The 24,622-nt window shown below is 45.2% G+C and overlaps 1 protein-coding gene across 1 annotated transcript in view; it reads left to right on the forward strand.

Moving 5' to 3' along the window:
• Pcp4 (Purkinje cell protein 4) overlaps positions 1-4,018 on the forward strand; it is a 58,384-nt gene extending 54,366 nt beyond the window's left edge. The window contains exon 3 of the mRNA XM_021185574.2: positions 3,616-4,018. Coding sequence (XP_021041233.1) covers positions 3,616-3,743 — 128 coding nt within the window. The 3' untranslated portion in view covers positions 3,744-4,018. The remainder of the gene's footprint in view (positions 1-3,615) is intronic.
• Positions 4,019-24,622: the final 20,604 nt, after the last annotated feature.

Here is a 24,622-nt window from a genome sequence, read left to right on the forward strand (position 1 = left end):
AAGTGTTCCAGAGCAGGCACAGAGGCAGGGAGGGAGCTGCTCTATCCCTACGGTCTCAAATCTCTGAGTTTTCTGGGTTTTGTGCATGCTCCACCTCACCAATCCCATGCCTGTCTGGTGGCACGGTCCATGTGCCCTGCACCATTCTCTTGTGGCTGCACCTCAATCTTCACGCCTTCTGTCACTTGCAAACCACACACCTCTGGCTGGCCCCACCATGGCTTTAGCTGCACACTTCCTAGCCACACTTCCTTAGACACCTGTTGTGAATCCTCAGTAGAGGTGGAGGGGGTGAGAACAAGGACCCACTGGGCCCAACAGAAATTACATACTGCAGGGTATGACAGTGTCTTAGACCTCAGGCTAGAAGTGTGTGTTCACTTGACAGAGCTGCTAATTGAACACCCATTTGGTGTTAGGCCCTAGGGGAACTGTTGGAACAAGGTAGACTGAGCCCCTTCTTTCCCAGGCTCACACTCAGAAAAGGGAAAGGACAGTGAGAACAAACCAGGGATGAAAAGAAAGAACTAGACTAACAGATAATGAAGGTTATAATGAACCATAATGTAGGTCATGTGTGTGTGTGTGTGTGTGTGGTGTATTTTCAATGGATATCATAATTCATAGAAACAAACTCTAGAGTCTGTGACCTTCTTATCTACAATGCAGAGAGCCTTCTACAATATCAACAGCAAATGTTGTTAGTGAGTCCTGAGCTCTGCACTAGAGTGAAGGAGCAGGATGGCTTTCCTTAGACTCACCCTCCATCTGAACTTTCATCATCACCAGGGCCACTCAAAGGGGGTCTTGGGAGATTACAAACTGGAAGAGGCTCTGGAGATGGGAACCCAGATGTGGTTCAGGTCTATTGCTCCTGATGATCTAGGGGACCCAGAGCTGGCCAGTCCTGGCTTCCAGGACCCCATGAGACCATCTCAAGCCCTTCACTGGTACCAACTCCGCCATTAGATTTGATGAGCTGTCTGTCTTCCTCCTCTTCTTTCCACCACTCTGGTTCCTGAACAGCTTAGTAGATAAAGATATTGTTTCTCTTATAGACTGCCCTGAAGGGAGGCAAGACTCTGAAGTAAACAGAAAGTGGCAAGTTCTTAAATATCAGAAATTGCTTTGTGAGGCATTGTAATATTTCTTAGAGGAGGGTGGCATCAATAAATCCCTTTGGGTGGAAGATATTAGTTTAAGATGTAATTCTAAAATTGATTTTTATGACCCGTCTTTACTACTGCATCTCGGATTCCCTAAATATACATAATTTTCTGCATCTTCATTTATCACTTGTCAGAAACATAGAATTATTGTTTTATCCCATTATTACAAAAGGGAGAAGATGGATCATGCCCTTCAGAGCCTAGGGGGCTGCAGCAACAATTTTTTAATTTATGAAAACCTCTCCCAAGCTCCTTTGAATTGCAACTAATTCCCCTGTGGTCCCTGCTTCACGGTGGATAATGCAGGGTCTCCTCTGGGAGGGAAGGATCAGAAGTACAAAGCCCTGGTGGCAAAGGACAACTCACAGAGCTATAGAGCCATGCACGGTGTTGACATTAGCATGGAGCTAGAGTCACTGTATGCCTGCAGAATTCTTGCCTTTTAGCTCCAGGCCAGTGGTTGGGAAAACATTAATTTCGCATTTCTCAGCATCTACTTGGGTCACAGGCAATTTCTATCCTTTCCTGCGGCTCTGCAGCATTCATTGCTGTGTAGATCAATATGCCAAGGGCCACTTGACCTGGAGGAATGTGGCTGTAAGCAATTGACCATGCTGTGGGCCCTGCAGATCATGGAGGATGCCCTTCAGCATTCCCCGCACTCTGTCTCAGGCCCTGCAGCCATGGAAGTGAGTTAGAGAAAAGTGATTTAGGTCACAACCCTTAGGAAGGCTCACAAGGCCAGAGGCAGAGCACTCACTTCCAGATGGAGGAGTGGAGAAGTGTGTGGCATGCTACAGCCAGAACCGGCTTAGTCTCTAAGAAAATTGAGAGGAGCCTGCTTAAGGATCTGCAGGGAAAATGCAGTGCTGGAGGCTTCTGAAATATGTAGAGGTTCTCCTGCATGTCTGCCATCTATCATCCATTTACCACCTACCATCTGCCTGTCTACATCTGTCTACTATCTATCTATCTATCTATCTATCTATCTATCTATCTATCTATCCAGTGTCTGTTTATCTTTCATTTATCTGTGTATCATCTATCTTTCTACTATCTTCCTCATCATCAATCTATCATCATCAATCTATTAATCTATAATCTATGTGTCATTTATCTATATTTATCATAATCATCCATCTACCTACTATCATCTGTCACCTACATATTGTCTACTACTATCCTGTGTATGTATGTATGTATCATCTATCATCTATCTATCTATCTATCTATCTATCTATCTATCTATCTATCTATCTATCTATCTATCATCTATTCAGTTATCATCTATCATCTATCTATATCACCATCTGTTTATGACTAATATTTATCATCTTCCTACTGTCTACTCTCATCCTATTTATCGTCTACCATCTATCTACCTACTGTCTATTTTTCTATCAGTCATCTATCATCTCTCTCATCTATCTAGTTGTCATCTTTCTATCAATAGTCTATCTTATCTGTCTTTTATACATCTATTATTTATCTATTATCTATACTTATCATCTATTATTTCTATCACCTCCTCCCCTTCCCACTCTCTGTTTTTTCTAGTTAGCCTTTCTGTTCCACATGCTAGTGCAGGGTAGCAACCTAGCCTCTTCCTGGGCTTAACAAATGAGCAGGTTTTCCCTTATGGGCACCTTCCATTCGACTACACAAGAAGTCACCCTGAGTTTGGGCTGGGGCACCTGTGTCTGCATTCAAAAGAGATAAATGTTTCTTCTTATGACTCCAGTGATCAGTGTTTACTGGGTTGGAGGATGTAAAAAGATGTCTCTTCTCTGACTGGCGGACTTCGCTTACTTATTTTTAGGCCACTGCTCAGAAGCACCTAGCACAAAGGCATGATTACTTTAAATCTTCACTTGGTGCTGGCTTGTAACCCATCTTCAGCAACCATGTTAGTGTGAGCTGGCTGGCCTCTCTGCCTAAGTAGACACACCACCCCTCTTGCTTTTCAATATTACAATGTATCACTTGTGGAAGTGCTGTCTTCTGGTGATGGTCAAATAGTGTGGTTTGGTTATAAAAATAACCACCATGAAAGCCTGGCAAACTGGAAAACAATGAGCAGCTCTCATTAACAACACAATGCAGGTATCCAAAGTATCTTCCTGTCAGCTCTGAGCACAGTGACCATCAGCTAGCATTATGGGAATGTGTCAAGACTGTGTCTTCCATCCTGCTCATGGTAAAGTTCAGATAGCTAGAGAACTGTAGAATGTTCTCTAGAGCTATAGAATTCTGAGTGTCTGGAACTTTCCACCATTTTCCCTTGGATTTTGCTTTACAAATGATTTTGCTTTGTGGTGGTTGAACGAACACCTGAGCACAGTCCGAGGTGGGCCGTCTTAGCCTCGTGCATCTACACTGGCCTCACTCTTCTGTTTTTAGGTGGTCATCTTATATTTCTGTTTTTGTTTGTTTTTTTATACTACAGATGGGCAGAAGAAAGTCCAAGAAGAATTTGATATCGACATGGATGCACCAGAGACAGAGCGTGCAGCTGTGGCCATTCAGTCTCAGTTCAGAAAATTCCAGAAGAAAAAGGCGGGATCACAGTCCTAGTGGTGAAGCTGCTTCCTGGTCCACCTGAAGACACCAAGTTCAACCACCATCCATCAAGAATGAAAAGAACAATACCCTAAAGAGAAGTCATCCACACCCAGTACACACCCTGCTGCAAACCTGAAATGCATGAACAGAAACCCATAGTATTTATGCCCCCTATAGGCAGGTGTCCACAGTAAAATTGTGAGTAGCTTCATCTGTTTATCTCCATTACAATTGCTCTGCAACTATTTTCCTTGATGTTGTAATAAAAAGGAGGTAAGATGAGTGAATCTAGTGTCCTTCTTCATTTCTCCGGTTGAATGGAACCAGGAAGGCTCATACTGTTAAAGACGACTGCAAGCCAGATGTCTGCTATATTGTTCAAACTTTAGAACAGAGTGCTTTTGTTAGGGTGGGGCTATTCATCCTCCACCATGGAGTTCCTATCTCATTTGCAGAGTGTGAGCTGCCAATAGGTGGTGGCTGTATTTTCTCAGCATGGAAATGTTGTCTCTACCCTTGACTGTCCCAACTTATTCAGAAGGACACAAGGTCTAGGAGGGCAGTGCATCTGGGGTTGGGATGTCTCCCAGGTGTACTTAGCAAGTACACTTCAGATCTTTGAAGGGTTGCCCTACTCCACAAAGGCCATCTTTGCACCTGTGTAGCTCCATCCACAGGCCCAGGCTCCAGGATCCTCTGGGCTTAGCACCGTGGTGCTTAGCTTGTTCATTGCAGTTTGGAGAAGCTGCCTGGCTTTTCTCCAGTGCAAACCTTGCAGACACATGGTCTCACATGTCACGGAGAGCTTCCATGGGTAGTGAAGATGTCCATTTTGTGGGAGGCCTGACTCCACAGAGTCAGGAGTCAAATACAGGTTGGAAGGGTGTGACTGAGCTGGCCTTGGTCAACTGCCAGGAGCATCAACCATATGTCTTCATGGATGCTCATTTGAAGCTTGCCATGGAAGAACCTGAAACAGAAGGGACCCTTCTCCCAGAACGGACAAGTCACCATGTATGTGGTGGACTTGGCTATATGTTCCTAAGCTGGGGCTCTGGGTGGGTCACATGCACTTGTGAGAAGAGAGGCAGAGTGTCTGAGTGTGTATACCTGCATGCTGGACTGTGGGTGGATGAGGCGGTGGGAATGAGGTTTGTGGAGGAAAGAGTTGGAGGTAGAGAGGACACTATTCTCTCACAAAGAAATACTGGAACCCATGGGGGGTGTCTTGCCACCAAAAAAAAAAATCATCTAAAAATGTGCTTGCTGCCTTGTGTAAGATGCCCCTGCTGCTAGCTCTTCCCCGTAGCTACTGGGGTGGGGAGGGGGTGGCAGTGGGGTATGCCTGAACTCTCATGATGACTTCAGCTAGTGACCCCTAAATAGGATCACTTCTGCAGTAACAACCAGTGAGGGCTAAGTCAGGCTCCTGATGGGATAGTCCCCATTGAGAAGACAGTAGGTTGATAAGACACCCCAGAAAGAGCTGCTGAGACAGAGAGGGGTATGAATATCACAAAAATCAGATGGTTTAAGGTGTCATGCTCAGGGCTCCCTCAGGCTGCTAATGTAAAGTAAACTAGGACCCAACTGCATGCACAGGTAGTGATCTCTCTATCTGACCTGTGTCCCAGCTCTACCACTCCCCCCACCCACTCACTTATTGATCTAAAGGAAGTGTGTCCTGTTCTTATGGGTGTATTCTGGCCGTGGCAGCTGGAAGTCACCCAGGTTCTAAGGAAGATATCCACCTAGGGACTCTCTGTAAAGAAACATAGGCTAATATCTCTTAAGATGATTCCAAGTGTCTGGGAGTTCTCCTTCAGCCTAGTGGGGAAAGTTTAGAGGGGTTCCCTTAGATATTCCAATGTATGCCTTCCATTGTAGTCACAGGACAAAGGTGCAGCTGATTTCCTTGGAGCCCTAGGGATGAGTTAAATTTTTCACTTCCTAGGTAGATTCATGTGGCTCTAAAGCTCCTGATGTTGGCGGGGTGGTGGTGATGCTGGTGAGATATTTGTTTCCCACCAAAAGCATGGGTTAGGTATGTGGCATCTGCGGTCTAGGTCTCACAGAGGAAGCAGCTTGTGGCTCCAGGTGAAGGAGAAGGACTTCTTGTAGAACTCATCTTGAAAGGGGGAAGGAGCCCTCTCAGGATGTGCAACAAAGTATCCGCAGCTTGGAGCCATGAGCTAACTTGATTTTATTCCCTACACTGGACTATTGTGTTGTGGCTGCAAGGCAGCTTGCACGCAGGCTGGGGAAGGATAGAGCGCTTTGGATGCAGAGGATGGAGGCAGGTAGAGCATGGAACAATGGGAGCAAAGCAGTGACTGGGAGACCCACAAGGGCCTTACCCAAGGATGGGGCCTCACTGCAGCAAGCTTAAAGATGGTGGGGGTTCCTAAATAATCAAGTCTGGCAGCTGGCACAGAGGCACTAGCCAAGGAGACACTCTGCTCTAGGCTGGGATCAGATGATGTCCAGAACTTCAGGTAGGACCTTGAGCATCTGAGTTTGAAATTGGACCCATCTTGGATCTGTGAGTTGGCCAGGCCGCCATGGAGAACTCATCTGCCATAAAAGGTGGTTCCTTGACATCAGTATGTTGATAAAATTCTGTCTAGAAAATGTTAGTAAACTAAAATGAGCTAGAATACACATGTGCCTGACTCAATGCAGGTGTCTACTGGCAAGGCCATGACACCCTTCTCAGTATTCTTTGTTCTGGCCCAAATCAAACCATGGACCTGTGCTATTTCTGGCCACATCCATTTGGACCGATGAATCCTGACCCAAGGTGGGTTCAACCAATCAGGTTATTTTTCCTGAGAATTTGAGCTCATGCTCAATGGAACTTGTGAAAAGGCTGAAAAATAGAAGTTATTCAAGTCTATGAAAAGTATTATTATTGCTAATGAAATCATTATTTGCAAGAATCTTTAAAAGTCCATTTGGTACAGGAGCATGCAGGAGCAGAGTCAAGACTCAGGATACACAAGACCATGAGAGATGGAGGGGCAGCCCAGGCTGAGTTAGTCATTTGATTGCTATGAACAGGAACCCACTCACACTAGCTAAAAAAAGAGAAACTCCAAAAATAGAACATTCAAGACATCCAAAGGGGGTGGGGGGGATGTGGAGAACACCACAGGCAGTCAGAATTTCATGAGATTTATAAATATCCTGGGGTACAGTGGGAAAGGAGTGACATCTTCCACATCACCGTCTTTGCAACGTTTTATGACTTTCTGTAAAGTTTTACAGTTTTCTTTAAATATATCTTGAACATTTCTTTTTGTTCTATTTTTAAACGTCGCCCAGTCATCGCCGTCCGTCTACTCGGAACCTTTACACAAAGTTTTCTGCAGCTGCCTTTGCTGCTTTCCAAGAAAATAATTGATTTCTGAATATTTCACTCTGTGAATATTCATCCGACTGAGCTGTGTGATGTCATGACTTTTAGGAACTTCCTGTGGCTTTGCAGGGAGACAGCCCTATCAGCTCCAAACGGTAATGTCTCTTTTTCCCCAGGACTTTGAACTTCTTTTTCCCTTCTTCACATTATAATCTATCTCTGTGCATTTCTTATGGAAAACTTGGACCCCATTTTAGAGTCAGGGAAATGGTGTCAAGACATCTCCCAAGAAAATCCTCCCTATAGGCAGAATGGTTTCATCTTTAGATAGCCATCTTCTTATAAACCTCTTGAGTATTATTGAATGCATATATTTTATCTACCTCAAAGAATAACCTAGATAAATTGGCTTGACTGGAGAGGCAGGGGGTTTAGCGTTAGATTTCCATAGGGTTTGTGTTTGAGGAGACTCATTCTAGTGTTGGGTTTAGGAGATGCAGCCTCTATCATGGATCCTGAGGGCACAGTACATGGGCTGCTCTCTAAGGCTCAGTGTCTTAGTCATCTGGGGATGCTGTGATGAAATACCATGGTTTTCTCAAGTGGAAGTGCTGGCATTTGTCCTCACACCTCTGGAGGCCTCAAGTCCTAGGCCACGATGCTGGCAGACTTGGTTCCTAGCTATCAGCTGACTGCTTTTTTGCTACTTCAGGGAATATTCTTATTTCAGGCAAGAGAAAAAAGGAAAGGGGGAGGGAGGAAAAAAAGAGAGAGAGACAGAGAGAGACAGAGAGAGACAGAGAGAGATACAAAGACACAGAGAACACAGAGAGGGGGCAAGAGAGAGGAGAGAGGAAGAGAGAGGGAGAGACAGACAGAGACAGAAAGAGAGGGAGAGACAGGGAGACACACAGAGAGACAGAAGATAGTGTCTTTTATTTATTTACTTTCGGGACATATGTATTGTATATATTGCTATATATTGTAACCTGGGCTTGACTCACCATCTTTTGTCTCAATTTCCCAAGGACTGAGGTTTCAGGCGTGTGCCACTCTGCCCAGCCCCTTTACTCTTCTTGTAGGATGATTCTCTCATGGAAGAAGTCCTAGCTTCATGGCATTATCTAAGCTTAGTCTTACACCAAATCCCCTACCTCCTAATGTCCTAGTATTGGGGGCGGGGTAAAGGCTACACAGTAACCGTTTAGGACTCAGAGCACCTGATGGTCTGCACCATCTGCTCACTCTAGAGCTTCATGTTATCTAATGGGATCAGATCACAGAGCGATTGGTCTTTGTTCACTGCTCAGTTGATTCTCCACAGGCTTCAGGTGTGTTCAAGCTCACCTGCCTCTGTCCACATTCTGTTGCTGCCTCTGCACTGGTTACCTTGTGGCAATCTCCTCTGCTCACTGCTGTACCTCTCTTTGCAGGCTCTTTGTTCTTAGGCGAACAGGAATGTAATTGAATAAGAATTGGAAGAGAGCAGCCTGCTCTGGTGTGTGTAACCTCCAGGAGTCAGCGGTCTGCAGAGCTGGAGAGTGACAAACACACACACACACACACACACACACACACACACACACTCACTCATGTACCACCAGAGGCAGAACCCTGTGATGTTCTTTGGGTAACACTGAGGACTGTTAAAAGCAAACCTTTTCACTCTTTTCTCTCAGAACTGTAAAGCCAATTAGAATATGAGAGTCTTGCAACCTCAAAGCTGGCATGCTCATTATCTCAACCCTGCAGGTCCTCTGCCTGAGAGTTTAAAGGCCTAGGAGGCACTTCTCTGTGAGCACTTTCCAGGCTTTCAACTGGGACCTTCTTGTGGGCCTTGACTATATGACCACTTCCCCAGACTTCCTGAGATCTGACAACTGCAGCAGTTACTGTAGATAAGTTCTTGTCCAAGGCTGGCCTTTGCATTTGCCTTAGTTAGATGAATCCCTGCCCAGAAGTATCTAGACACTCGGGAAACCACAGCTTCAGTTGACAAGGGAGGAACCTACACTCCTTACTGTGTTCTCACATGAACCTTAGCCCAGGTATCAGCCTGATGTGCTGTACCCAGGTGTAGCCCTGGCCACTAGACTTCAGGCTCTCTACCTGTCATTGAGTTTGCTAAGACTAGTCTTAAGTGGGACCTGTGACTAACTTAAATTATTAACTGGTCCAGGGGGCCTCCGTGAAGCTGATGTGTGGGAGGTGTCATCATTCTGAAACTGGGCAGTTTTGGAAACCATCCCTCTGATCTTACCATACCACACTCATTTCTCTCCTTCCAGTATATTCTCCTGTGGCAGCCAGCACATGCGTCTGGCTGTTCTACTCTTCCCATGTTGTCCTGACCCCAGACTCAGCCTCTTATTGGCTACATTGCGAGGTTGGGGTAGAGTCAGAGTCCTTCTTATGACCTTTGGGAACCTGCTGAGCGCCACTATCATCACTGTTTGGATGTCCCTTTGTTCCTTCCAGGTAATCTCCTTGCCTAGATGCGTGACTCTGTAAGGCCCAGCTTTTGCACAGCCTATCATAGCATCTGGGGAATTCACACCCTTCTCTGGTTCAGACCTGATATGCTTCTTCCTGAGGTGGATGAGGTAAAAATGACTTGTGGGAGAGAGAAACTTCCAGCTCTGAGTACCTGTTCATGGGAGAAATTTATGGTTTGTTTGAAGCAGAGATAATGCCAGGGACCTCGGGTCAACTCTATTTTCCATATGTAAGGTTTGTGAGGGGTCAGATCTGCAACAACATACTTCGGTTCTAATAGCTAACGAACAGCCTCTCCAGCTTGAAAGGACAGCTGGGAGATGTAATCTGTCTGAATGACCTGGGTCAGATGAAACTGGTTTCTTTCACTCCTGTCCCCCTTCACATCTGTCCCAGCTCCTCTTTTGCAGACTCCATCCATGGGATATTCCCCTTGATGGCATTGATTGTAGCTTCACAAGTCTTGGTGAGATACTTTGATTCATTCTTGTCTCTTCTACACAAGGTCAGGGACATTAGTTTTATTGGTTGGAATGCTCTTTAAACACTTCACACTTTAGCAAGAATGAAGATGGCTGGGTATGTAGTTCAGTGGTAACATGCTTGCCTGGTCTGCATGAGGTTTAGGTTCTCTTGCTAGTGCTGCCAACAGTAATGAGTGAATGAGTTAGCGTGGTGATCTCTGTATTGGCATTGTTCTCTCCCTCATATCTGATGGGAGAGGCAAATGATAGGGAAACAGCCTGTGCTTTCCTCTAGGAATCAGCCAAGGAAAACATTGACTTATCCGAGGTCACAGCAGCCAGTATCCTTCTGTCTTCTGTCTGAAGAAAGTCGTACAAAGTCCCCGTGGTATGCATTTTCTTGACATCCTGTTTGCAATAGATAAACATAGATATTCAGGATAGATGGCAGAACTTGGGGACATGTCTACGCTTCCCTTTGTTTTCTCCCTAGAGACTAAGCATGTCTGGAAGTTGTGGCTGCCTTGGCAGGGATCTCTGTGCTCCAATCCTGAGGTCCTGCACACTGCCTTCTGCATGTATTCTTCTTCTGAGAACGAGGTTGCCCCTCCCCTCCATTCATCAGTGTAGACGCCCACTCGCCAGCAAGAAAGATGCCACAACAGGATCCTTCTGCAATACGTTTATTTGGGAGAGCATTGACTGCGTAGGCAAAAGACCCCGAGCCCCAGAAATGGCGCTGCTTATATAGGCCTAGGAGAGGCGTGTCTATACCTGATTGGTTATGCTTTCAGTACCTCATTAATAGGCCTCGGGCCAGGCAGTGACTCGGCAAAAAACTCTATGGCACATACACACATTGGTTGTTTACCCATATTCATGGGCTTCGGCTTACTGAAACCAGCGCCATCTTGTAATGGCTTTTGTGGCTTCCCACACATCACCCTTACTTTGGACACCTAGAATATGAGAACAGTGGAACCAGGCTTCAGCAACTATTGTTGTCAGCTTCATCTGGCCTCTCTCTCTCTCTCTCTCTCTCTCTCTCTCTCTCTCTCTCTCTCTCTCTCTCCTCATGTGAAATGGACACCATCTGACTGCCAGAGGCAGAGACTAAATGGGCCATCTGTGCAGAGTAATTTTTGTAAGTCAGGTTGTAGTAAGTTGTAGTAATCAACACACTTGACATGTGTTGATTGTCTCATGGAATATACAGTGTCCCCATTTTATTGGTGAGGAAATGGAGGTTCAGAGATGATAAAGAGCATACAGGGTCACCCAGCTTGAAGGAAGAGGCTAACTCCTTCATTAGTTAGATTTCTTAGCCTCAAGACTTTGAACTCTGTTCTTAACTCTACTTGAGGCATTGAGCATGGACGTGGCTTCCTGTGGATGGTTCCTGTCTATATAGAAGACTCTTTGAATTCTTCTGTGTCTGGTGGGTGTACCCTTGATGTATCCTTCTATGACTGACAGAGTGTAACTTGATGCATCCTTCTATGATTCACACCATTTGGGATTTACAGCCTCCGAATCTCAATGGTAGAATAGAATTAGAGCCATCTTAATCCCCAAGGTTGGTGAATATGTTCCTGTCTGTGTTGGGGGTGCTTTCAGGATATGACTAAAATCAGGATTTTGAGGCAAAAAGACTCCACAGCATCATAGGGTCTTTCTATGAGGAACCAGGAGGATGCATGTTGGGAAAGGAGCTCGGATGATAACAGTGACGTTAACAGGATGAGCTTTGAGGTTGTGGAAGAAGACATGAGCCGAGGACTGCAGCTGGTGTCTAGAATCTGGGAGAGGCAAGAAGATGGGATCATCTTAGTGCCTCTGGGAGAAACCATCCCTGCTTAAACTTGAGTCTGCCTTATAGACTAAGAGTTATCCCCCTAGAATAGTAGCTGTGAATTTGTGTTATTCGAAGTTACTGGGTGTATGTCACTTCCTTACAACAGGATACGAACAGTGACGTTGTGTCCTATCCTTTGTGTCTTGATGATCACTTTTAACACGAGTGTTAATCATGTTTCAGCTCAGCTAGTGAGGGGTCTCCTGAAAGGGGGGAACATGAGTTATTCAGACGAACAAATGGTTAGGATGGGGGTTAGTCGTTACTTATCTGCTTGGCATTAAAACTGGCCCCAGTCATGTGACCTCAGACCCTGTCTTACCAGCCCTCATCTCTGAGGAGGGGAGTTGTAGCCGCATTACCACCAACAGTCTGCTGGGAGACCTTCAGGAGATGCCGATGGCTACAACAAGCCAGAGGCATCTGCAGCTGCTTGACCAGATCGTGGCAGGAGAGCTCCAGAGATGGCCTGTAGCCAGCCCTGGCTGTCAACACTAATTTTCTCCTGCTTGATGGAGCTCAGCCTATTTTGTGTGACTTGCCCGCCACCAAGTCAGCAGCCCCTGCACAATCAGGGTGCTGAGCCAAGCTGGTAAGCAGGGCTGTGGTGCGGATATCTCTGCCACTGCAGAGCTGAGAGCTGCGGGGAGGAGTGGATCTAGGGTGTGTTTCTGCCTAAATTGCTGCTGCTGCTGTTCCTGCAGCACCTGCCTCCCCAGGACAGTCCAGCTCCTAGAGGAGGGGTGCACCCCTCTCCATGCTCCAGGGGTCACGGGGTGGTAGTACAGTGGTGCAGAAGACATTTTGGGGTTACTTCTCCTCCTGAAATCTTGTATCTGATACACTGGTCTGATGTAAGAATCAGTGTGCCATTCAGGGAGGCTTCTAGTCTCATAAAGCCAACCATATACTCCTTCCTCCTCAGGAAGCTCTTCCCGAGTCTTCAGACTAGGTTAGGTTTGTCTGTTGCATTCTCTTAAAAAACCACCTTTGGGGCTAGAGAGGCTAAGAGCGCTTGCTGCTTTTCCAGAGGACCCAAGTTCCATTCCTAGCACCCATGTCAGGTGGCTGACAAGTGCCAGGAAAGCTGGCTGTAGAGCAGAGGTTCTCAACCTGTGTGTTGCGACCTCTTTGGGGCTGCATATCAAATGTTCTACGAATCTTATATTGACATTACTATTCATGACAATAGCAAAATCGCGTTATGAAGTTGCAACTAAACAATTTAAGGCTGTGGGTCAGCACAACATGAGGGTATTAATGGGTCACAAGCATTAGGAAGGTGGAGAACCACTAAACATGTGCACGCATATATGGGGGGGGGTTGGGGAGTATTGACTCATAACCCTTGTAAGTATGCGGCAGTGAAGGAGCTCTGTGGAGCTGTTCTTGGAGTTGCTGGGCTCAGCTTCTGTGATTGTCAAGATGAGGAGAGGCAGTGGGAAGCTCCCTTCTGAAGAATCAACACTGACTCCAGCTCCCCTTCCCTCTGTCACCCCATCCTCCTCACTGAGCTCCTTCTGTGATTCATGTTTATGACCTCCAAGGGCCTCATTAAACCCTGCATTTTATAAAGATGCCAGTCAGACACATGGCTTGCCCATGGCTGAGTCTAAGCCCTACTAGGATGTCCAGTAGGGTCAATACTTCTTCTGCTAGGGTCTCACTCTGCCAGGCTGATGAGACCCATCTACGGCTTTCCATCAGAGATGGAAACTCTAGGCATGCTCCTAGGGTGTTCCAAGAACATTGCTTAAACTCCCTGGGAACAGAAACAGAGGGAAGATCAGAAGGTGGCTTGTCCCATTAGTGCTCCAGGGCATAGCTTCTATGAGTGTGTTGAAAGGTAGATGGCTAAGATTTAAGCTCAGCACATTAACCTGGACCCAGAGTAACAGTGGCATTATCAAGAAGTACCCTTTACTTCAATAGCCTCAAGGGATGCCCTTTACAGCCATGTTGTGGGTCAGAGGCAGAACAGCCTTCTTCAGCCATCCTTAGGGTTCTAGCTTTCCCCTGTGTTTAGATGGATTGCCATTGTGTTTAGTTCCAGGTTCAGGAGGACAAGGTGAGGGGCACCCAAAAGGATGAAGCTAGAGGAACAAAGTGTAGTCTCTGTCACAAGGTTTATAGGTGCACATCTGTGGTATGAGTTCTTCAGATTCTCACTGGTACTGTGACGTTTCCTGCAGATGTGCTCACAGCTGCCCATATCTCTCCAGAACATGAGTATCCAATTGTGTCAATGCTCCCCATGTCCTGCACACAGGGCAACCGGAAGTTACTAGCATTACTGGTGCCTAGCTCAGTTCCTGGTTGCTGCCTGATTTGACTCGGAAGATGAATACCCAGCTCTCTAGATCATTAGCATCTCTGAGACTCCAGAGATCCTTGGCGGGAGCAGTCCCTTCATTGCACAAAGTTGTCTGCTCAAAGATCCAGTCTTCTTCAACCTTCCTTCCTTCCCTGACTCACGTCCACACTTCACCCACCCCAGATGCTCCCTAGGCCTTTCAAGCAAATCACTTGCATGCAAAACCTTGCCTCAAGGTTTCCTTCTGGGCGACACTAACCCAAGACATATGGCGAGGGAGATGTGTGGGCATTTTGAGCCAACACTCGGAGGTTCCAAGAATTCTAGAGCCTTCAGAGCATATGCTGTGTTTACATCATGTTTTTCACAACTCAGAAGAAAGCAATCTCTTAAGACCGGAATGGACACTTAGTTTTCAGTCAACTGAAAGTTGTTTCCCTACTTTGAAGGGCAGGCAACCCCACAAGGGCCAAGGAGGATGAGGCAGGGTGGTGTGGCCAATTTGCCTTCTCAGATTCAAGTCTTTGGGATGTGGAGACACTGGGCTCTACTTTCCCAGAAGGTACATTCCAATGAGAAGCTGAAGATGTGAATCTTTGAGAAAGGTAGAAGAGAGCAGGAAGGAATCACACCATGTGTCAACGTGAGGCTCATACTTGTGAAAACATGAATATGCTCTTGAGAAATGGAGAGATCTCCAGGGCTGGGCTGGGACACAGCTGGCGACATCTAGGGATTACTAGAAAGGGAGGGGGAGAAATGACCCTCAGGGAAGAGGGAAAAATCTATAATGAAAATGTATTCCTGTGTCTCTCACTGCTTGGCTGAAGGGACTTAAACCATCACCCTTTCCCCTTGGTTCCTTGGAAATCTCCCAGGAACATCGACTCTCTTCTTCCTGGTTGGCAGGAGTGAACTTCCAGTGTTTGAAGAACACTGTTTTTTTTTTTCCTGGTAGACTCTGCTCTCTGGGGAGGACATTTCTCTGCACACAGGGGCATTCTGTCTTGCCCCAAGTTGTTTCTGCTTCTTCTAGGACTACATTTATCTGGTTTTAGTTATTTATTTTTATTGAAGATTCTGCTACCTCTGCCCTCAAACTATTTTCAGTACTCTCCTCCCTTCATCTGTCTGTATGTCTCTGCCGTCTGTCTCTGCCTCTCTCTGTGTGTATGTGTGGGTAGTTATTCTTACCCCCTTCAAGGTTTTCAGCCTTCAGGAAAACTTAACCTTAAGCCTTTTACCCACATTACCCTGACTTACTTTACCACTGTGCTTTGTGATAGGAATTCATATCAGCCCCTGGACCCAGAATAATTTCAGAAGACTTTAAGGCTAATCTGGGACTAGAGGATGTGTGAGACTCATGTTCTCCTGAGTACAAATTTACTAGAAAGACCTTTATACTCCACATTACTGCTCAAAGGCCCCTGAGCTGCCACCCAGCTCTTGCAGCTTTCAGAGATCATGGAAATCTAGTCAACCTTTGAAATTTGTTCAGTGTGGGGAACCACAGTGGAAGAGCCTTCTGTATCAGATTGGCCCAAAAGCATGTCTATAGGCATTTTCTTGATTCTAATTGATGTGGAAGGACCCACTCTGTTGTGGGCAGCATGGGGCCATAGTCATGTGGTCCAGGGCTGTGTAAGGAAGTGAGCTGTAAGAAGTGAGCAAGTGAACGGCAAGCCCCGTTCCCCCATAGTTTTCTCTCCAGGTTCCTGCCTTGCATTCCTGTCTGACTTCACTCTAAGATGGATTGTGACTACAAGTGTAAGTTGCTATGGTCAAGGTGTTTACCACAGTAACAGAAAGCAAACTAGGAAAGACATCCTCTTATGTTGCTATAAAGAGAGGGCTTGGTCTAGACAAGTGCTTGGGTTGTGCCTCATCGTTTCGTTTTGCCTGGGACTTTATTTCTTCTCAATGTCTATCATAGAGTTTCACAGACTCTACCACCATGACTGACAATAGAAATTCTTCTTAGTCTCTGAGTTACCAGTAATCCAATCCCTGCAGTCAGTAAGGGTACCTACCATGGGACTACAAGATGTTTATGAATCATGGTTTTCTGAACTCACATTTACTAAAAAAAAAAAAAAAGGCCAGAACATGATACATCCCAGGATGTGAGGATCTAGGCTGGGTACTGCTCACCTTTCCTGTTATTCTGTCACCTCACATTCCTGGAGATCCCCTAGTGTCACAGTTGTGTTGCTTGGGGGCATTGGTGTGAGGTGTTACTGCATCTCAGTGGGTTAACACACAGGAAGTGTGTATCTCACTCCTATCAAGCTGAAGGAGGAACAGCTCTCACTTGACCCAAAGCCTGTCTCAGGCAGTCAGGTTCCATTCCCCAGGACTCTACATCTTTTGGGTACAGGCTTTGTAGAGAAAGAGCTGGGATAATCACATAGTGATTAACCAAGAGCCATCAGCACACAATGCCATGCACCGGGTAGCTGGAACAGATGGTTCTGGAGTCCAAAGAGGACTTCTCTAAGAGGTTGGCAGAGCTGATAATCTGCAAATTCCAGGGGAGGATGCCTTGCTTGCTTCTCTCCTGACTCCATCTGCGGGACAGCCGGTCTTGGCACTGCCCAGCATGTGGGTATATACAGATACCTTCACTGCTTCCTTGTTCACATGCAGTATCATGCCTGTACCAGTCTCCTTGCTTTCACTTTTTCTCTCTTACGATGACACCTGCCATTTGCATTTAAGGCTCACCTTAAGCACAGATAATATCATCTGATTTCTGCCCCAGCTGGGAGGAAGCAGAGGAAAACAGTCTCCCTGTATGCCTCAGAGAAGGCATAGACAGTTTTGCTCCAAGATCTGGAACTCGAGAGCACTGATTCCCAATTGATCTGATTTCCTGTTTCTGGCTTTTCAAAACTGTCCAGTTTTCATCCTTATGGGAAGTAGGCAGACACATTTAGTTATTGACTTTCAGAAAAATAATCAAGGGCTCAAAGTCATGGGGCAAATTTCCCAAGGCATTTGTAAGTGCAGAATTGATTTTTGTCTTCACGGGAGCAGACTGTTTACAGAGGTAAGAGTCTGTGTGTACATGGCCATCCACTGGTCGCTGAAACAGCAGAGACTCTGTGTGTGTGTGTGTGTGTGTGTGTGTACATGTTCATCTGTGCAGGGGTGAGTGTGTAGGGGAGCATGTGGGTACAGGCAGGCATGCACATGTACATGTGTGTGTAGAGGTCAGAAATAGACATCAGATGTCTTAGTCTCTATGTTTTGAGATAGTCCTTCACTGGGACTCAAGAATCTCAGGAATCAGGGTGGTCAAGGTGGCCAGGGAGCCTAGAAGGTCTACCCTGTAACCCCCCACCCTCCCAGGGCTGGGCTTATAAGTCCATGCCATTGCATCTGGGCCTTTATGTGTGTTCTGGGGATCATCTCTGCTCCTCATGCATGTGCGACTGTCTCTGCCATCTCCCCAGCCAGAGGCTATCATGATACTTCTGTAGGTTGGAGGTCTTCAGTGAGAAGCTATCAGGGCTTGTATTCTGGAAGAATTTGCTCCCTACCTTCCAGGAAGCCTCTGTTGGCTTCAAAACAAGACAAGCCTCATTCTCTGTTCCCCATCTCTCACAAGTTCCCCTTACTGCATCAACTCCTGGCCATTTGTCCTTAGAAGACACAGCTGTCATCTTCCTCACAATTCCTCAGCCTAATTCAAACCTTCCTTTTCTCATCTTGGGGCTGAGCTGGCTGCAGCCAAGAGCTTGCTGAATGCTACCTTACTTCTAGAATATTCTTTCTTTCACCATGGAAAATCTTTCCCCTGTCCCTTCTTCTTTATGACCTTGAGACCAAGGGCACATCCATAGTTCTTCTTATTCAAAAATGGTGACACAGACCTGCAGGACTGATGGTGCAGATACCTTAAGTTGATGGAAATAAATGTTGATAATAATGTCTGCCAGAGGAGAGGAGCTGGCAGGGTGGCCAGCTTAAACCCAGCTATTGACTTTTGAGGGCGAGGAGACTGCAAACTCATTTCCATCTTGGCTGCTTCAGAACTGCATCTCATCGCCCTCGCACAAGCCCCATCCAGCAGTAAGACATCAATTGGCAGCTTGTTTGAAGAGGATCCAAACTACCTTGTCCAAACAGAACCACACAGTGCATTTGTAACAAGAAACCTTGGCTTCACAGTGTGTGGGGAGGAAGGGACCGGGGTTAATTTCCCTCCCCCAGCTGCCTCATCTGTTCTGGAAAATTTTCTGCTGCCTTGCAAAAGACTGAAGAGAAAAATACCAAGCTTGTTAATTTTGTACTTTGCTGCTGTTTATTGATTCATATCTTTATTGTACACATGGTTGACAAAACAGTAATTTTCTTTTAAAGAAACAATGACTAAGAGGAGGGTGAGACTGGAGGAATGGAAGAAGGAAGAGTTAAGGGCTGGGGAGAGAAGCTGGAACATCGTAGTGAGGAGTGGGAAAGAAACACAGACCTCTGGCTTGGTGCTGAGGTAAGATGGTCCTCACCGGCTGTTGATGGCTGTCCAGTGAGGGGGGAATCCTGTTTGTTCCAGATCCCTATCAACTCACCCAACTCCCTTCAGAGAAACCAGCTTCCTTCACTGCACAGCTGTAGTCAGTCCATGGTGCTCCAGGGGCACCTGAGAATGTGAACTTGGTGCCGGTTGTGTTTGCACCTTCCAAATGAGTCGTTGTGCTGAGTTCATAGACGCAGTGAATGGCACAGGTACAGATGTTTTTCTGAGAGAGCTTTAGCATCCACTATGTTAAGATAGGACCATCTGCAGAGTTTTCTCTCTACTGGATGTGATGGACATGCCCATAGGCAAGGAAGAAATGGAACTTATTTGAGAGATAGATGATAGGTAGGTAGACAGATAGATGAAGGATAGAAAGCAGAGAGATCAATTCTGATGAAGGTAATATTTGATAAAGAGTTTGAACTCTTGAAATATGGGGAATGAGGCCTTGCAGTCAGGGTCAATTCTAAGAAAGGGAAAAGTTATCTTAGGGATTGGTCTTCCTGTCCAGAAAGCATCTTGGGAGCCTGAGGGAAGGTGGGTGAATCCAAGCCTGAAAGTTAAGTCAGGTCAAATTACAGATGGCCCATGGTACAGAACTGGCCAACAGTTCACCAGCCTGTGCTCTCCTCATTTTGGAGACAGCCACCTCACCTTCCTGACAGCAAGATAAAGGTAGGAGAGTGAGCGCTGGCCAATGCAATCACAGGGCAGGTGCTGTGGGAGATATGTTTGAGGATCTCACTGGAGAAACAAACCAAACCAGACCAAACCAAACTAAACCAAACCAAACCAAACCAAACCAATCAACCAACCAACCAACCAACCAACCAACCAACCAAACTCTGTAGTGTTGTGAAGAGACCAAGGCATGGACAGAATCCCAAGATGAAAGAAATCTGAGCTTCCAATGATCGCACAGAAGGGCAGCTGTGCCTAGTACAGAACTTTACTCCTGGAGAGCATCCCTGAGATACACTGGGGGTTATCTGCTGCAGCAGCAGTTGTCACCACTTGAAGTCATTTGTCCATGCACAAGCACTAGAAGATTCTGTTTTACCAATTGTCAGGGAATCCTTCTCTCAGGTATTCATCAGAGTATCCAAGATGGGCTCTGGTCAGCCCAAGTACCATGGATGGAATGGTGGGGAGGCTAATTTTAAGTAAATGTCCAGAGTAAACAAAACCAAGAAGAGACAAAGCCACAGTCTAGCAAAGCGTGACCACATGTATGGCTTTAATGACTGTCTCTGTAATCATGTGTTATTATGGCTTTCACTCCATCAAGAACATTAGTTTGAATAGCACAGAGAGAACATTCTGCTTGAGACACTAAATTGGTGCTTGAAGACTCGACCTACAGAATAACAGGACATTGATGAAGATGGGTTCTCATAGTTTGATGATCTGAGTGCTGAGTTCCAGCCCATCCTACTTAGGATTCCACTAATCCCCTTCCTGACTCTGCAGTGATGCCATTTACTGGCCTAGCTCATTACCATGTCCTAACCCACATGTCCCTGCTCTGTATTCATCCCTCCCCCTCCCGACTGCCCCATTTCCTCCCTCATTTTTGAGCACCCTCTTCTAACCGAGTCTAATTTTACCAGAGAACAGATACACTTCCCCTCTTGATGCACTGCTGGGTTTTGTTGCTAATTTTAAAGGTCACATTGTTCAATAGGATTTACAACAAATCCGCACTCTGCCTTTTCAAGCCCCATTTCCCCAAAACAACATCTCTCAACAGTTTCTTTGAGCATCTCTCTCTCAGATACGCTTATGTGACTTGCCCTAACAATTTCAGCTTTGGGTACTGTATGATACCTTACATGGTGATCTCCTCTGCCCACCTTCCCTTTACCCCCTTCTCTCAGTAAAACATATGTCTTGCTTCTTTTCATTAGTGTGCCAACTTTAATATAATCCAAAGATGATTCGTTCAATGCAAACATTTTTTTTAAATCTATGAGGTAAGAATTTTCTAACATTTCTTTTACTGGATACATATACTTTCCATGAACTTACTATTATTTGAGTGCTAGAATTTCTTTCAAGGCATATTTATGATTTTTAATTTTCTGGGTTATTCCCTCCTCTTCCCGTTCCAAAACAAATGTAGTATATCTTTCATCATGTAGTGTCTTTTCTTTTCTTTTCTTTTCTTTTCTTTTCTTTTCTTTTCTTTTCTCTTCTTTTCTCTTCTCTTCTTTTCTTTTTTCTTTTCTTTTCATTTTTTGTTTTTTACCCCTAAGACCGTTACTTGATATTTCTTCTGGTTAGAGTTTCTGTCTTTGTGTGAACAGATGTTTCCTTTTCTTGGTTAATTTCCTCATGTTGATGGAATACATCTTTGAGATCTTACTAGGAAAAGCTATCTAGAGAGTATTGAATGTTTGCATGTTTGACAATTATTTGGGTTAATTATCATAAGGAAATGATAATTTGGGTAGGTATAAAATCGTAGCCCATGAACACTGAAAAACTACATCCTTTTTTTCTCCCAGCTTTATTGATGCATAATATGTTGATGATATTTTCACTCATTTAAAAACATACATATCTTGACCAAGTGTGGTGATGCCTACTTTTAATCTCAGTACTTGGGAAGTACCAGGAGGCAGATATCTGTGAGTTCCAAATCAACCGGAGGAGCTATAGAGTGAGGCCTTGTCTAAATAAATAAATGAATATCATTGTATTATTTTGGTAAGTATATTTTTTTTGTGCAATGACCTCTACAACCAAGCTATAGATGGTTCTATTCTATGCCCTTAAAAGAATTTCTTCCTGTTCAGCCAAAATAAAGCCTTAGTAAATGACTGTTCTACTTAGTCTCTCACTACAGTCCTGCCTTTTCAGAATTTTGTTCTAATGGAATCATGTGCCATTTGGACATTCATGTTTAGCTTTTCAAATGGAACCATGTTTTTGCAATCCATATTGCTTTAATTATCAGCATTTCATTCCTTCCTGTGGTAAAGTAGCATTCTTACTGTGGAGAGACTGCAGTGTGTCTCCTCAACTAATGGAAAATTATAAAAAACCAAATTGTTTTCTAAGGCAACCATTCCATTTTGGAATGCATAGGATAGCCAGTAGGGACACATCCTTGGAGATGCTTTATTTTGCTTCTCAAGATCCTTGGAAGTATTCTTTATTGTGTCACAGTCTACCTGATTCACTGGAGAAAGATTCAACACCATTTTGATCCCTAATCCTTTGTGGCTTGGTTTTGCTACAGAAATTTTAAGATTCATCTCTTCCAATTTTCAACAAAACAAAACAAAACAAAACAAAACAAAACAAAACAAAACAAAACCCAGTACACTAATTGTGCCCGTCAGTCTCTTCCCTCTACCTGTGCTGGGTATGAAAAAGAACTTTCACTGCAGACTCGTGGTGGCTTCTGTTCCTGGAAATTTCCCTAAATTACTTGTCTGGCAATTTTTTCTCTTCTGTTTTTCTCAGAGTTCACTTTCTAGAACATCGATTATTTGGATGTCAGCTTCTTGGAACAATCTTTCACTTTGTAATTTGCCCTTCCTATTTTTCATCCCTCAACCAATTTGTCTCACTGGCTAGAAGATTTTTTTTCAATTTTCCTTTTTTGTTAAGACACTGTCCTCCATTGCTGGTGGGGATGCAAACTTGTACAACCACTTTGGAAATCAATTTGGCAGGTTCTCAGAAAACTGGGAATAGTTCTACCTCAAAACCCAGCAGCATGACTCCTGGGAATATACTCAAAAGATGCCCCACTATTCCACAGGAACACTTGCTCAAATATGTTCATAGCAGCTTTATTCATAATTGCCAGAAACTGGGAAAAACCTAGATGTCCTTCAACTGAACAATAGGTAAAGAAAATGTGGTACACGATGGACTACTACTCAGCTATTAGAAACAAGGACATAATGAATTTTGCAAACAAACAGATGGAACTTGAGAATATTGTCCCTAGTAAGGTAACACAGAGGCAGAATGGACAGCCATGGTATGTACTCATTTATAAGTGGGCATTAGGCATATAGTGCAGGATGGTCACACTACAATCCACAGATCCAAAGAAGCTGGGTAATAAGGAGGTCCCAAGGGAGGCTGCATGAATTTCACTCAGAAGGGGAAACTAAATAGTCATTGGAAGCGGATGGAGAGAGGGAACTTGGTAGGGGAGAAGCCTGGGAGTGAGAATGGACATATGTGGGGGCAGGGGGCATCTCTGGGACTAGCTGGAGACCTGGGATGGGGGAGCATACAGAGAGTCTATGGAGATGACTCTAGATGAGATTCCTACCATATAGGGATATAGAGACTGAAATGGCCACCTCCGGTAGCCAGGCAGGACTTCCAGAGAAGGGAGAGGGACATTAATTCATCCACAAACTTTTTTTTTTTTTTTTTTTTTTTTTGTTTTTCGAGACAGGGTTTCTCTGTGTAGCCCTGGCTGTCTTGGAACTCACTTTGTAGACCAGGCTGGCCTCGAACTCAGAAATCTGCCTGCCTCTGCCTCCCGAGTTCACAAACTCTTCAACCCCAAAATTGTCTTGTCTATAAGAAGTGCAGGGATAAAGATGAAATAGAAACTGAGGGAACAGCCAATCAATGACTGTCCCAACTTGAGACCCATCCCATATAAAGAGACCCCACTCCTGACACTATTAATGATACTCTGATATGCTTGCAAACAGGAACCTAGCATAACTGTCTCCTCAGAGGCTTCACCCACCAGTAAATGGAAGTAGCAACAGAGACCCACAGCCAAACATCAGGTGGAGCTCAGGGAGACTAGTGGAAGAGTAGGGGATAGAAGTGAGCAAGCCAGAGGGGTCAAGGACACAAGAAGACCCACCAAGTCAGCTAACTGGGGACCATGGGGGCTCACAGACACTGGACCACTTACCAGGAGGCATGCCAGAGTTGATCCCTGAATGCCAGTTCATATTTAAAGAACATTTCATTCAAAACTACCTTGCGGGTTAGTGCCTTCAAGGAAGGGAGATTTGGCTGGCTATTTTCAGTACTTTGTGTACACACTGTCCAGCTCAAATGACTCCCCCTAAATAAGAACATATGGTGGGGTGGTGGGCAAGTACAACTCTGGCTCCCTGCATGCTACAAACATGTACTGAATTCTCTTAATCTCAGGAAAAGCAGAGCTCATTAGTGTCTAGCCAAGTAAAACCAGACAACTCTTTCTGCTTCCTTAGCAGTGGGATTTTAAGTGTAGAATACCACACCTACCTTCTTTATGTGAGGTTTTTGGGGTCAAACTTAGATTCTCATGCTTGCATGGCATGAGGGCTTTACCCACTGAATTCTCACCTCAGCACTCAAATGTTTTGCTTTAGGCTGTGCATGTATAGGAAACACATCTTTATTTTCTCTGTTTTACAATGCCTTCATGTCCAGGCACCTGGGGAGACTGCTCTTCCCAGGACTAGCTAATTTCTGAAGACAGCCAACAGCTTCTCCAAGAATGCCACTCTCACACGCAAGCCAAGCAGCCTGAACCCCTATTCCCAATGTTAATCTAACACCCACAATTCAAACCCACAGTTTCTCCACCCCAACACACCCCAAGGCCCAACACCTGACAACTAAAGCCACCCTGTGATTAGGCACAAAATGATGCAAACCTCCCAGTCCCAAGCTTGCTCAAACTGGGCTTCTCAGCTTCTTTACTCCTTTTCATGGAAGTCACAATATGTGTTGGCTCTGCCCTCCTCTTCCTGTGGCCCTGCCTGGCACGGTGTGTTCCTCTCTCTTGAGACCCGTTAGTAATAACACCTTGTCTATGTGATCTCACTCACTCACCTCTACAAATCAAATCCTGGGCACAGCTGAAGCAGCAGAGGACAGAGATAGAAGCTAAAATG

Source organism: Mus caroli, unplaced genomic scaffold (genome assembly GCF_978045245.1).
Source record: "Mus caroli unplaced genomic scaffold, Mus_caroli_1 scaffold_17, whole genome shotgun sequence".
Lineage (NCBI taxonomy): Eukaryota > Metazoa > Chordata > Mammalia > Rodentia > Muridae > Mus > Mus caroli.